General features: G+C 45.7%; 2 protein-coding genes across 3 annotated transcripts; one reads left to right on the top strand and one right to left on the bottom strand.

Moving 5' to 3' along the window:
- Nucleotides 1–7: 7 nt before the first annotated feature.
- Nucleotides 8–4,368, top strand: DOLK (dolichol kinase). The gene is made up of 2 exons (XM_033077518.1): nucleotides 8–109; nucleotides 1,893–4,368. Exon 2 carries the CDS (start codon nucleotides 1,990–1,992, stop codon nucleotides 3,559–3,561), a length of 1,572 nt encoding a protein of 523 aa, XP_032933409.1. The 5' UTR covers nucleotides 8–109; nucleotides 1,893–1,989; the 3' UTR covers nucleotides 3,562–4,368.
- Nucleotides 4,369–6,211: 1,843 nt separating this feature from the next.
- PHYHD1 (phytanoyl-CoA dioxygenase domain containing 1) lies at nucleotides 6,212–12,389 on the bottom strand. 2 transcript variants are annotated; one of them, XM_033077886.2, is made up of 12 exons: nucleotides 11,367–12,389; nucleotides 10,414–10,572; nucleotides 9,985–9,990; nucleotides 9,828–9,903; nucleotides 9,649–9,696; nucleotides 8,246–8,301; nucleotides 8,007–8,069; nucleotides 7,889–7,910; nucleotides 7,405–7,533; nucleotides 6,781–6,897; nucleotides 6,509–6,635; nucleotides 6,212–6,353 (listed from the first exon to the last, which is right to left on the bottom strand). In XM_033077886.2, the coding sequence occupies exons 1-12, from the start codon at nucleotides 11,559–11,561 to the stop codon at nucleotides 6,308–6,310; spliced, it is 1,044 nt and encodes a 347-aa protein (XP_032933777.1). In that variant the 5' UTR covers nucleotides 11,562–12,389; the 3' UTR covers nucleotides 6,212–6,307. The 2 variants fall into 2 exon arrangements, with proteins under 2 accessions (XP_032933777.1, XP_032933778.1); XM_033077887.2 differs by lacking the exon at nucleotides 9,985–9,990 and having other exon boundaries at nucleotides 11,367–12,386.

The raw sequence follows: 12,389 nt of genomic DNA, 5'->3' as shown, positions 1-12,389 counted from the left end.
CCCTCCAGCACGCCGGTGTCACGTGGTGCTGGTTAAGCCACGCCCCCGGGCCGCCCTCACGGCTGGGTCATGTGACAGGCAGCGCGGCAAGATGGCGGCGTCCTGCGAGGTGGGTGCGCCTTGGGCTCCCGGGGGCGGGGCCGCAGCTTCGCGCTGGAACCGGGAATCACCCGGGAGCGCCTGCGGTACCTCCCGCGGGTGGTTGTCGTTCCCAGTAGCGGAGGCTGGTTTGGGGTGTCGCGGCTGAGAGGGGCAAGAGGCGGCGGCGAGCAGCTTGGAAGGACAGGGCGCGGGCAGCCTGCGGGTTGAGGGGAGTCCACGGCGTTGCGGGAGCGTGGGGAGGAGAAGGAGCACACAGGGGCTGCAGCCAGGCTAGGGCTACCGAATGTTTGACAGCGCGTCAGTGAGGAGCTTCTCTGCCCTGAGCAGCCGGGATGCGGATCGCGACACGGGCAGAAAAGGCTCGGTCTGGCTTGAACCGCAGGGTGATGGATGGGTCCCGCTCGGTGGTGAGAGCCGCAGTGCCGAGGAACTTCACAGTACCCGAAAGAAGGTGTGGAGGAGGGGATTGCGGCAGGCACAAGAAAACGAAATAGCTCAGCAGTGAAATACATCGCGTTGCAGTGTCAGGTCTAAACATTCAGAGCTGCTGCATCAGACACCTCAGCCAGGGTGAAATTCTGCCCAGTCTGGCAGCCTGGCGGGGAAGCTGTCACGGGCCACTGACACGGGAGCTGGGGTGCAATCTTAAAGATTGCAAGACTGAGTGGGAGGACTCGGTCTTTGGTTGGCAGGTGACATTTGCTCTGCTTCTTCTCAAATAAGTCTTAGGCTTCTCCCTCCTCCCCAGTCCTCAGAAACAGCAGGGAGTAGAACTCCAAAGCCATCATTGGTGGGAGGTAGATATTACCCAGACCAGTTCTGCTTATTGACTGTATGATTAATTCTTCTCCTGTTTAAAAATTAATTGCAATGACAAAAGACTGCACTTGGCCTGATGCAGCTGTGTAGCAACAGTGCATGTAATGAAGCTGTTTGGCAATCAAGTATTTCAGGCTATATGAATAAGGATGCCAAAAAGCAATCTATCAATAATTAAGTTTTCAGTAAAAAGTCATAAATATCTAAACACTGCAGACACACTAAGAAAGTTTGACAGTACAAACTGTAATAGTTCCTCAGCAATATTGCTGTTACTTTGTCAGCTTTGTAATCTGGTATCACCATTTAGTACTGGCTGAAAACCCAAAAGAGAACCTTAAATAAACTGCTGGCCTTCCATGAGGGAGCTGGTGTAGATATTGGCAATGAGACTTTGCTGCTAATCAGCTTAAGAGTGGGCCAGAAAATATAAAGTAATCCCCTTGTTTCACAACTTGATCAACCATAGTATTTCCAACAGAAGTAAAGAAGCTGAGACCTTCAAAGACCCCAGAAGAGGTGCCAGTGTAATGGCAGAGGTTTACATAGGGCTGATCATCAAATTATGTACCCACAGAGAAATCAAGGTTGCCAGAAGGCAATAAATGCTGGTGAGAATTGCACAATGTTGGCAATGCCCACAATTCTTTGAAGAAGATAAGATGAGATTTAACCTATCACAATAAATATGCCTGTTGCTGATTATCTCAACTGCTTATCTTCCAGCCCAAAAGTTTAAAGGAAAGTTTGGTTTGCAGGGCAGCTGTCAGTGGGCTGTGAGCCTTCACTTAGAGAAGATGAAGTGCATGATTGGCTCACCTCACTGGTTTTATTTTTTTTCAATCATCTGTGTGTTGACATTAGCAATTGGCACATAACTATCTGTTTAAATTGAGTTTAAGAGCAAAATAGCTGTGCAAACATTTTAGCTGTCCTAATAGTTGCTTTAATTATTTGTTTGTTTTTTGTAGGAATTGCAGTAGCATGGAAAGGAATTCTTCCTAATGGACAACTGAGCACATTGGGACTCGTGAGATCCTGCAAGCTGAGGCAGGTTGGGCTGGAATCATGTTGAACAAAGCAGTGCTGGTGGAGTCTCTGCTGGTGTTCACCGTGGTGCTGCTGGTGCACGCCATGGTGTGGGACAGGTTCTCCTGGTGCGCCGTGGCTTTGGCCATCCAGGCGTTCTACGTGCAGTTCAAATGGGACCGGCTGCTGCAGCTGGGGGGGGCTGTGTTCCAGTTCCGGGGGGCAGCCAACAGCGGCCTCCTGCCTGCCAGCATGGTCATGCCCCTGCTGGGGGTGGTGATGAAGGAGAGGTGCAGGGCTGCCGGCATCGTGTACTTCGAGCGCTTTGGCATCGTCGTGGCTTCCACGGGAATGCTGCTCGCTCTCTTCCTGTCCGTCTTAGCAGTTGGCATCACCAAACCTGTGCCAACCAACACTTGCATCCTCACTGGGATTGCTGGCAGCATAATTATCTACACCATGAAACATTCCTTGACTGTCTCAGAAGTGATAGAGGTTCTAGAAGTGCTGCTCATTTTTGTCTACCTCAGTATGATCTTGCTGTACTTGCTGCCTCGATGTTTTACTCCCGGGGAAGCGCTGCTGGTTCTTGGAGGTGTAAGTTTTGTTCTCAATCAGCTCATTAAACGCTCACTGAATGTAATCGAGGGCAGAGGGGATCCCATTGACTTCTTCCTTCTGGTAGCAGTTGTTGGAGTTGTTCTTCTTGGTCTTTTTTTCACTGTGCTCTTCATTTTCATGGATTCGGGCACGTGGATCTCCTCCATGTTTTTCCACATGATGACAGCAGTGTTAGGCTTAGGGGTCATCATGCCTTGGCTGTACCGACTGATCCAGAGGAACCCTTTGTTCTGGCTGCTCCACTTTCTGTTTCAGACACAGACAAGACTTTACCTTCTTGTGTATTGGACTTTCTTGGCTGCCTCAGCATGTGGTGTGGTTTTCTACCAGAACGCCAAGAGATCATCTGAATCTAAAAAACACCAGGCCTCGACTATAACCAGGAAATATTTCCATTTCATTGTTGTTGCTACTTATGTTCCTGGACTAATCTATGACCGCCAGCTCCTCTACGTTGCTGCAGTGCTGTGCCTGGCAGTGTTTATCTTCTTAGAGTACGTTCGGTACTTCAGGATCAAACCTTTTGGACAAACCCTGAGGCATCTGCTCTCTCTCTTCTTGGATGAAAGAGACAGTGGACCTCTAATCTTGACTCATATTTATCTCCTGCTTGGCATGTCCCTCCCAGTGTGGTTGTTTCCCAGATCTTGTGCTCCTAAAGGCACCTTGCCCGGGGCAGGAGCACTGGTCCCCTACTCTGGGGTGTTGGCAGTAGGGGTAGGAGACACCATTGCCTCTGTTTTTGGCAGTACAATGGGGGAAATCAAATGGCCAGGAACAAAGAAGACCTTTGAAGGGACAATGACAGCTATTTTTGCACAGATCATTGCTGTGGCTCTCATTCTGATCTTTGACAGCAGTGTGAATCTGAACTCCAGCTATGCCTGGATTCTGGCATCTGTGAGTTTGGTTTCTCTTTTGGAAGCTTACACTACTCAAATTGATAATCTGCTGTTGCCTCTCTACCTCCAGATCATGCTCATGGCATAGAAGCACTTCCAGGAACAGAGTTTTCTCCTTTCCTAGAAAAAGGTACTAGAAAATGCACTGTAGTGAAAGCTCAGAGCTGATCTTTTGGTACAGCAGAGAAAAGTGTTGAGAATAGAAATGAAAAAAACCTATTTGAAGTAAAGGTTTTGATTTGGTCTTGTTTTTACCCCTGTGAAAAATAGCCAGATTTATGTTCTAACAGCAACAAACATCACTGATGAAAACAGCACTTGTGTTTAATAAACCAATATTAATTCCTTCTGGGTACCAAGGGAAGCAGAGGAAGAAGAGGTAAGTCAATTAGAGGGGAAAAAAATAAACAAGCAAATCTCTCAGATGTTGCTACCTCTGTACCGTACCTTGTTTTCTGTACTGAGTCCTGCGTCTTGTGTTTGATGTGTGAACTCTGATTTCTGTATAAGCATGATGTAAAGCATGTTTGATAACCAGGGTGGGCACAGGAACCAGGTACAAGTGTCCAGCCTCATCAGCAAGAGCCAGAACCACACCATGGTGCACAAACACAACTCCAAAATCAGCTGAGTTATCCAGGGTGGGGGGTGAGGGTTTGGGAATGTCAGACACTGCTCATTCCTGACCACACTAATAAGAACAGTGAATCTTTAGCCCTGAAGTTTGCTTCAGCAAGAAAAATGTTTTATCTTTCTCAAGATTTAATCTCTCAATTAATTTGGAATTAATATGGGAGGGAAATTATGCAAAGTCACAGCTAAAACTAATTACACCTTAATCCTGAAAGCAGAAAAATCTGTTGAAGTCAATAAAATTTTCTACTATTACACTTTCCTACTTTTCACATTTTTTCAGCCAGATGTTTAATCAAATAATTTATAAAAATATTTTTATCAACAAAATGACTAAAGCTACTGAATTCCATCAATTTAATTAAAATTACAATTACCATTTTATGGCCTAAAAAAAAAACCCACTTCATTTGTATGTATGAAATCCTTCTGTATTAACAGTCTCTTCTCACTGGTTTGCCCAGTGGCCACTAGAACAAGACACAAATGTCCTTCTTGTCTCCAGGGATGTGTCTAAGCAGAAGATTGCCATTCCAGGATTCTAGTTTGCATCATGAAGTTCACTTCTGACCCTTTTTTACTTCACTTTTGGGAACAGTTTGGGGAAAGTCCAAAATACCTTACACAACAAGAATCCAATATTATGTGTCCCTGCAACAAGCCAGGACTGGAATGGCTGAGAAGCAGCATTGCCCAATTCATTCCCCTGCCTGGGAAGGCTCCTGGGTTTTGCTGCTGCTTTTCCTGAGGATGCCAGAATGGCCAGAGCTGGTTACTAACACAGTAGATTGTCAGATACTCTGCTAGAAACCAAACTCAGTAACTGCTGGTTGTTTCCTTCACATTTAACAGGGAAATCCAGCCAAACAATTCAGCTTTTTTATTTTATTTATGCACTTGCAGATGTTTCTGCACACTGCAGGTAGAGGTGCAAGTCAGAACAAATTATCCCTCCTCAGCAGAATTCTAAATTATTAACTCCTCTCATGGAAAGGTACAGATAAAATTTGAGTTGCTTCTGTCACAAGCCACAGCCTTTACCACTGCTGTTATAAATTGCACCAGAGGTAGAGAAATTTGTTTTCCTTTCACCCTGCTTCCAACTTTCAAACAACTCTAGCAAAGGTAGTTTTTGAATGCACAAACTTTGCATTCAGTGTTCCTGCTGTTGCCATGACCCAGCTCTCCAATTTACTTTTGAAAGAAATGAGTCAAAAAGATTTGGGTCCACTCTGCCCTGGCCCTCAGCAGCCTTAGGGTTACTCTGGTGTAATTCCTGCATTGGTGACACTGGGCTCCTGTCTCAGGCTTGCCCCTGCACCAGTGCTGGTGAAATCACACCTACACAGCTTCTGTTCTGTTCAGGTTACAGACTGGAGCTTGCATTTCCAAACATTCCTTGCTATAAGTTGGTTTGGGTTTGGTGAGGTTTTGGGGATAGGAATTGTTCTTGTGCATATTGAGAGTTCCAGCTGCTCACCAGACAATTCAGCACTGTCCCCCTTGATTGGGAGAAGGTTCACATCATGTCTTCCTCAAAGAAAAGATGATGGAGATGAAAAGGAGAATTTCTATCTTTTTATTTAAGTGTTAAGAGTTTGATTGAGGTTCTTTGTTTCCATCATTTCAACATGAATCTTTAAAAATTGTCACTTTTAATCACACCCAGAGATAAAACACTCAGCTACTGTCTGCCAGGAGTATTTAGAAGATTGACTATAAAAAGCAGACCTCCTGCTTCATTTCAAGACTGTTTTAAATCAGTGTTATTCCAACAATAAGACAGAAACCTAGGGGTGAAAAACTTCTCCCCACAACATGTTCACCTGCACTGCTGGAGTCAACCAGCCAAGAAATGCACTTCAGCTCTTAAACACAAGAAAACACTGAGTATCTGCAAGGAGAAATACTTAGTAAGTGGTCCCAGTCGGAGTGCAGTGGTATTCACTGGTTTGTTTTCAAGACTGAAGGTGTTTCCTTACCAAAAGGACTGGGTGACTACTCTCATATTGGCAGGGCTCCTGCTGCAGTAGAAGCTTCTGTCAGCTGCAGGTTTTGGGCTGTGATAATGCTCCTGGTTTGAGGAGGAGGATAAATGAACATTGAGAGCTGATCTAGTGAAGGTTGTTTTTTGAGACCATGAATGAACAATCAGAAAGGAATACTGATCAGCTATTGACTCCACAAGCCAGTCACCAACTTCAAGTGTAGAGCGAAGGAAAAGGCAGTTCAGGAGTTGGCTGGAGCCTAGGGAGTGAAGAGATAAAACAAAACTTCAGAGTCTTCCACTTCTGCAGGTATGAAATCAATGGCAGCTGAGGCACTACCAAACTGTACAGTTATCCTAACTATTGCATTGGAAAGGCTTCAATTTCCTCAGCTTGTGAGGATCACAGCCTTACCAGTTCTCTTTGCTCCAGGTGGTGCCTTTGGCTTCCATCACATGGAAGGTGAACGCGTGGCGAGAAGACTCCGAGCTGTTGAGTTCACTCTTATGGACAACCTCACCATGGATGAGGATGAGTCCACCTGTGGGAAAGAATCACCTGGACTGCTGTTTTCCAAAAGATGAGCTCTGGCTTTCCAGTGGAAGGGAAGGTGCAGGGTTAAAATACGATTTTAGCTCCCTTGTGTTTTCCTGAGCAGCGAAGCGCCACGCTCGGGGTGTTTGTACCTTTACTTATAGGCAGAGGTATGAACTGCTTGTCATCATAGGCTGGCTCTGAGCCTACAAACTCCACACATGTTGAGGCACCTGGAGCTGTACGGACCATCCTCCGGGCAATTCCATCTGCAAATGCACAGAATAAGCCAAACACACAAAAATTAAATACCTGGCTACATTCTGCACAGCAAAGGAACAGTATCAGTGATTTCTCCTGGCAATGACAGGAACTTTATTATTATTATTATTATTATTATTTAGGTGGGGTCTTTTTCCTTAAGTAGCGATTTAGGATTTTCCAGCTGTGGCAGAAACAGATGAAACAGCTGCCTTTTGATTGCCTTTTTGGCCCCTTCTGTGCATTGCAACAGACCCTTAGGAACACAAATAATCACACACTTATGCAAAGGCAACCTTGGGTCCACTTGTGCTTTCTGTAGGAGCATAAAGCATGATATGAATACAGCTGGCTCCAGGATTTGAGGAATGAGTAGCTTAAAATTTGAAGAGCACTATGATTACACTCACTGAATCTTTAGGTGAGCAGAGGTTTAAAGCTGCCCTGTGTGCTCTAGAGGTGGGGAAAAGCAGAACTGTGCTGGTGACCAGCAGTGGTCACACACAGGCTCTTACTGGTGTGAGAGCCAGGGATGAACCACAAACAGCCATTCTCCTGTGTGGCATCTTCCAGGGCGATCCAGAACCCCAGGATCCTGCCCAGAGGCTCTGTGTGCAGGAAGGTGGCGTCCTGGTGTGGTGTCACTGCAAGAAGAGATTGTCATTGGGGTCTTTATGGGATTCAGTTCCTCCAGAAGGACTTCAGGGTTGCATCTCCCTGACTCAGAGCCCTCTCCTGCCCACCCATCCATCCATCCAATTAAATTTTAATAAAAATAACACCTTTTAGCCCGCTGCAAGTGTAAAAACAGCTCTTTGTTCGAGCTGCATATCATGTAGAAACTTCTCTGAAAAAATGCGGATTCCAAAGATTATTTTAAGAAGGTTTGGACTGCCAAACTCACAGGTTTAAGTCTGATTCTGAGCCTTTTCCTTTGTAACATTCCTTTCCTAAAGGAGCATTATCTGCAGTGTGATATGGAGATAACACAAATCTCACCTTCACCACCAATGCCAGGTTGCTGCAAAGAAAATAAAGTGATGTGTGAAGAGCTTCACAGCTTCTCACTTAAGAGGGTCTTATTTCTTGAGTGACAAGACAACTTGAATTACTGTACCTTGAAGATATACATGCTCTGCACAACTACTGGTTTCTCAAGGCCTAGTTTTCTTCCCAGTTCCTGCAAGAAAATTCTCCATTATTTAAGTTTTCTGCATACTATTTAGCATTATTGTTTGAAAATATTTAAATTTCCTTTCACTGACAAAATTACTCCACCAGGAGTGTAGAAAAATCAACTACTCTGCAATTTATTTTTTTTCCCCAAGACCATTCTAGGAAGCAATAAAAGCTCACCTGCACCTTGGGGGAGTGGGTGATTTGCTTGAAGACAGGATCATAAGCATGTAGAGCTAAGGGGAAAGAAAAAGCTCAGACAGATTTCAGGAAGAGAAGGGAACGTGGCAGCTCTTCAGTGATGAGCTGCAGACACCACAGCCAAGAAGGATAAATTGCAGCCAGAATCTTTCATTCCTCCCAAGATGGATAAATGTGACTTATCACACCTAAGGTGATACAACATTTACAGATTGTACAATCATCATGAAAGACCTTAAATATAATCACTCCCTGGCCACAAATTGCAAACACATAAAAGCCAGTGTGCAACAGAGTGAACAAAATGGAGTATTATGTGATTCAGACTTATATTACACAAGTGACAACCATTACACATGATCCTGAGGCATATGGCTGAATTTATCCTTTAAAAACACACCCCTTAAGAGTTACTGGAAAAGTGAAAAGACTGCAAAAAGGAGCTAGAGTTGATCTTTGGTGCCCTTCAGAGCCCCAGCCAGCAGGTCAGAGTGTTTTTGTAGACTCTTGCTGCAACTCAGCTCTGACAAATCCACAAAGCAAAGACTCAGAGTTGTGCCTCCAGCTCATCCTGACCAGATTTGCCATGAGGACACATGCCCAAGTCCAGCAGGAGCTGCTCTCAGGCAAGGGATGAGACTTGACCAAAATGAGTAATTACAGAAAATAAGACTAGAGAAAGCCTTTGAACTGTTAAGTTGCTGGGTCAGCAGGAATCTACAGTTGTTTTCACTTCCCCTGAGAAAAGCTGAAGTGTGACAGAATAGCAGCAGGCCTGGGAAGAAAAGAGTGTTGCTCTGAGAAAAACAAAGAACAAGAACTCTTAGTACTGGATTTCCAACTGAAGTGAAGTTTAGTCTGAACAAAGTTCACGTTTGCAGGGAATCCTGCTCTCATTTTCTATGTATTGTTTGAAAACAAAAGGGGTGAAAATGCAAGTCCAGAAACTGGGAGAGAAGAAATAGGTCAAACAGACTGGCAAGGGTACAGAAAAGGTGTTGGTGGCACCACAGGATGGAGGGCAGCTTCAATATCAGCAACCCAGCAGGGCACAGGACACAGGAGAGAGTTTGGGCTGTACTGAATGTCACCAGTCTCAGGTGATAGATCTTTGGAGCAAATCTCTTACATAAAAGAGCCAAGGGCTGAAGTCCAAGCTTTTGCATGTCAGTGACTCTGAGCTATTCATTGCTGAAAAACCTCTGAGAAGGGGTTTTTGAAAAGGATTGGAACAGAAGATACAGTCCTCTGAGAGCAAAGAGTGAGGGGCAGCATGGATGGAATTGCAGAGACAGTTATGTACAGTGTCTGGAGAAATCCTCATGTCTGAGAACCACATCTCTTTTGTCCATCCCCCTCCAAACCCCATCTTTTAAACATACCATGGCCAATCTTGCTGACAGACTTCTCCTTTGGAACTAGAAAGTTACCTACAAAACAAAACTGTAATTTAACATTGTTTGAAAAGCAGGAATCATTGCTTGAGATGCAAACCAGCCCCTGATCCCTCACTCAGCCTTTTCCCATCCCCTCTGTGTGGCTAACTCAGGCCAGGGCTTACCTTTCTCATCCAAAACACCTTTCTCAAAGAAGAATCTAATCTTGTCTCCACTGGTTAGGAAATAATCCGAGCTACCCTGCCAGGGATAAGAGCCCAATAAAGATAGCATCCTTGTAAAAACATAAATGAGCCTTCAATCAAAGCATTAAACACTCACCTGCATCTTTTCCCACCAAGCCGCAGCATAAACAAAACACAGTGGAAAATCACTCATAAAAAGGCTTTCCACAACACTACCTATCTTAGTGCTGATCAGGGTTTACAGAACCTCTCACACAGAGGTGACCCTTGCTTTCCTTTTGCTGGCTGCCTGGAAAATAACCAGTTTTGTGCCTGCAAACATGTACAAACTGATCTGTGAGAGCTGCTTTTGGTAGTTTGAAAGTGCAGCAGAGCCACACACTGCTGACTCTTGATAAGACCCCAGCAAAGATTTGCAGGAAGCTGGAGAGCAAATTCCTCTCCGGGTGTTATGTTCGGTTAGAAGGAAGAGTCATGCTCCCCCAAGTGAACCCTGATCAGCAATTTGCCTTTTCCCTTCCTCTCTCCAGCTCTCCGAAAGGGGCAGCCCTGCCCTGCTCGGTACCTGCTCCTGGAGCTGCTCCTCCTCCCTGGTGGAGAAGGCGGTGCGGCAGTGCGGGGGCACCTCCATCTCCGCCACGATTCTCTGGATCTGCCTCCTCATGCTGTCACACTCCTCTGCGCTAAAAAACCGCTCCAGGACAAGGAAGCCATCCTTGTGGAACTGGAAGAGACGGGGTGACTGCTCTTCCCCAGAGTCCTCCGGGGAAGCAGCACAAAGCAAGAGAACACAGGGTGAGAAGCATCCCAGCTCCAGCTCTGCAGCCAGGCAGCATTTCTTCATTTTTAATTACACGAGGGGCTTCTGTTGCAAAAGATTCAATAAGAGGCTGAAATTCCAAACAGTTAAGAGCAATCTATTTCAATCCCTCAGTCCACACAAAACAGAGATTTCACCACTAGAGCCGTTTGTGCTTCAAGGATATTTTATCTAACACCTGTAACCAGCAGCTATTAATCACACTACCAAGCCCACTAACACAAACAGGGCAGCCATACCTGTGTGCCAAATCAGAATGAGATTCCTTTACAAGCTGGAAAGCTTTGTTCTCTCTAAGGAAAAAAATCCCTGGGTGATTTCTCACAGTTTACTACACAATCCTTTACAAAACGAACTCCTGGCAGTGAACTCAGTTTCTTTATATAGAATACCCTGGAGATTATCCTTTGCCAGGAAGATTTCGAGTTCAGGGATGAGAGCCGAGCAGCACAGACAGAAGGGGCACAGGAGAAATCCCTCCAAGAGCTCTGTGGGACAAACTGCCCCTGGAAGAGTTTGTAGCCATGACACTCACACACTAAAATTTACATCATACAGGAAGCTGAGGATAATATAAAGTGCTGGTAAAGCAGATCTTTGCTGGACCTGCTGCCAGGTGAACTGCAGTGGCTGTACCTCACACTCAGTGCAGCTGCCTGCTCTCTGGACACGCTCCCTCCCCTAGAGCAGCTCCTTACCTGCTGGATCTGATGCTGGGTCACGGATGCCATCGGGGCAGAAGCTCCCCAGACCCCAGCAGCAGCAGCACGATGTGACCCGGGCTCTGCAGGGCTGACTCCCCGCCTCTGCACGTGATCCTTGTCCCAGCATGTGATAAAAGCCAGCGCTGGGCAGTTGGACTCTTGCACAGCTCCGGAGATTTTTGTCCCCATCGCCAGTTTTTTGTTCCTGGCAGGGACATTCAGGACTGCACGGTATTGCTTTGGCTCTTGGTGGTAACAAAAAATTTTCCATTCAAGTGCAATCACAAACTTGAATGAACATTTGAGCTCCAAGGAGGAATCACTTTTAATTAATAACCCAGATTTAAAAATAGGGCAGTTAAACTGGTAATTGCAGGGGTAAGCAAGATAAGGGGGAGGTGTTAAAACAGGATTCAAGTGTGAAGAAAAGATGAAGATGTCTTAGAACAAATTCAAAGTACTGATTCAGGGTCTTAGAGAGCCCTTTTTGCTTAGTCAGTGAGTCCTGCCAGCACTTGGGCAAATCCCCTGAAAGAGCTCCTCAGCCCAGGAGAAAACAAACAGACTGGAGGGTGGTAAAGAGCTTTCACTGAGGGTTTGGTAAAACCCACAGAGAATACTTCTGCTATTTTCATTCACAGCTGCTTTTTACTAATTTATGCCTTCACTTGCTGTGTTCACTCCCCTGCAGGTCCAGAAGTCCATGTAATATTTACAAATGAGTAAAGCCAAATCCACCCGAAGTTCAAACCAGAGAGCAAAAAGTGGCTCTGAAAGGCAGAGAGGAACAGCTGCCAGCCCAGCGGTGGCGCTCCCAGCCAACACATCCCTCCCACCGGGAATCCCTGGGGAAGGTTTCTCTCTAAAAGAAAACGTGTTTGGTTCCTACAGGAAACACCGAAAACACCCTTGCAGCAGCACTTCACAAAAATAACACCATGGGGGCGGGTTCTTGCATCGCTCACCCTGCCAAAGGAAAACCCAGCAAAAGGAAAGAATGCAAAATGCTCACAAACG

The sequence above is a fragment of the Catharus ustulatus genome, chromosome 21, assembly GCF_009819885.2.
Source record: "Catharus ustulatus isolate bCatUst1 chromosome 21, bCatUst1.pri.v2, whole genome shotgun sequence".
NCBI classification, from domain to species: Eukaryota; Metazoa; Chordata; class Aves; order Passeriformes; family Turdidae; genus Catharus; species Catharus ustulatus.
The sequence above is the reverse complement of the archived record's forward strand: the minus strand, read 5'-3'. Positions and strand labels throughout refer to the sequence as shown.

Bases quoted from the DNA above. Each gene is read 5' to 3' on its own strand.
- DOLK (XM_033077518.1), top strand. From the start codon at position 1,990: ATGTTGAACAAAGCAGTGCTGGTGGAGTCTCTGCTGGTGTTCACCGTG.
- PHYHD1 (XM_033077886.2), bottom strand. From the start codon at position 11,561: ATGGGGACAAAAATCTCCGGAGCTGTGCAAGAGTCCAACTGCCCAGCG. The intron at 9,697-9,827 runs GTAAGCCCTGGC...TTTGTTTTGTAG, and splicing joins AGGTGTTTTGGATGAGAAAG to GTAACTTTCTAGTTCCAAAG. The intron at 7,534-7,888 runs GTGAGATTTGTG...CTCTTCTTGCAG, and splicing joins ACCTGGCATTGGTGGTGAAG to TGACACCACACCAGGACGCC.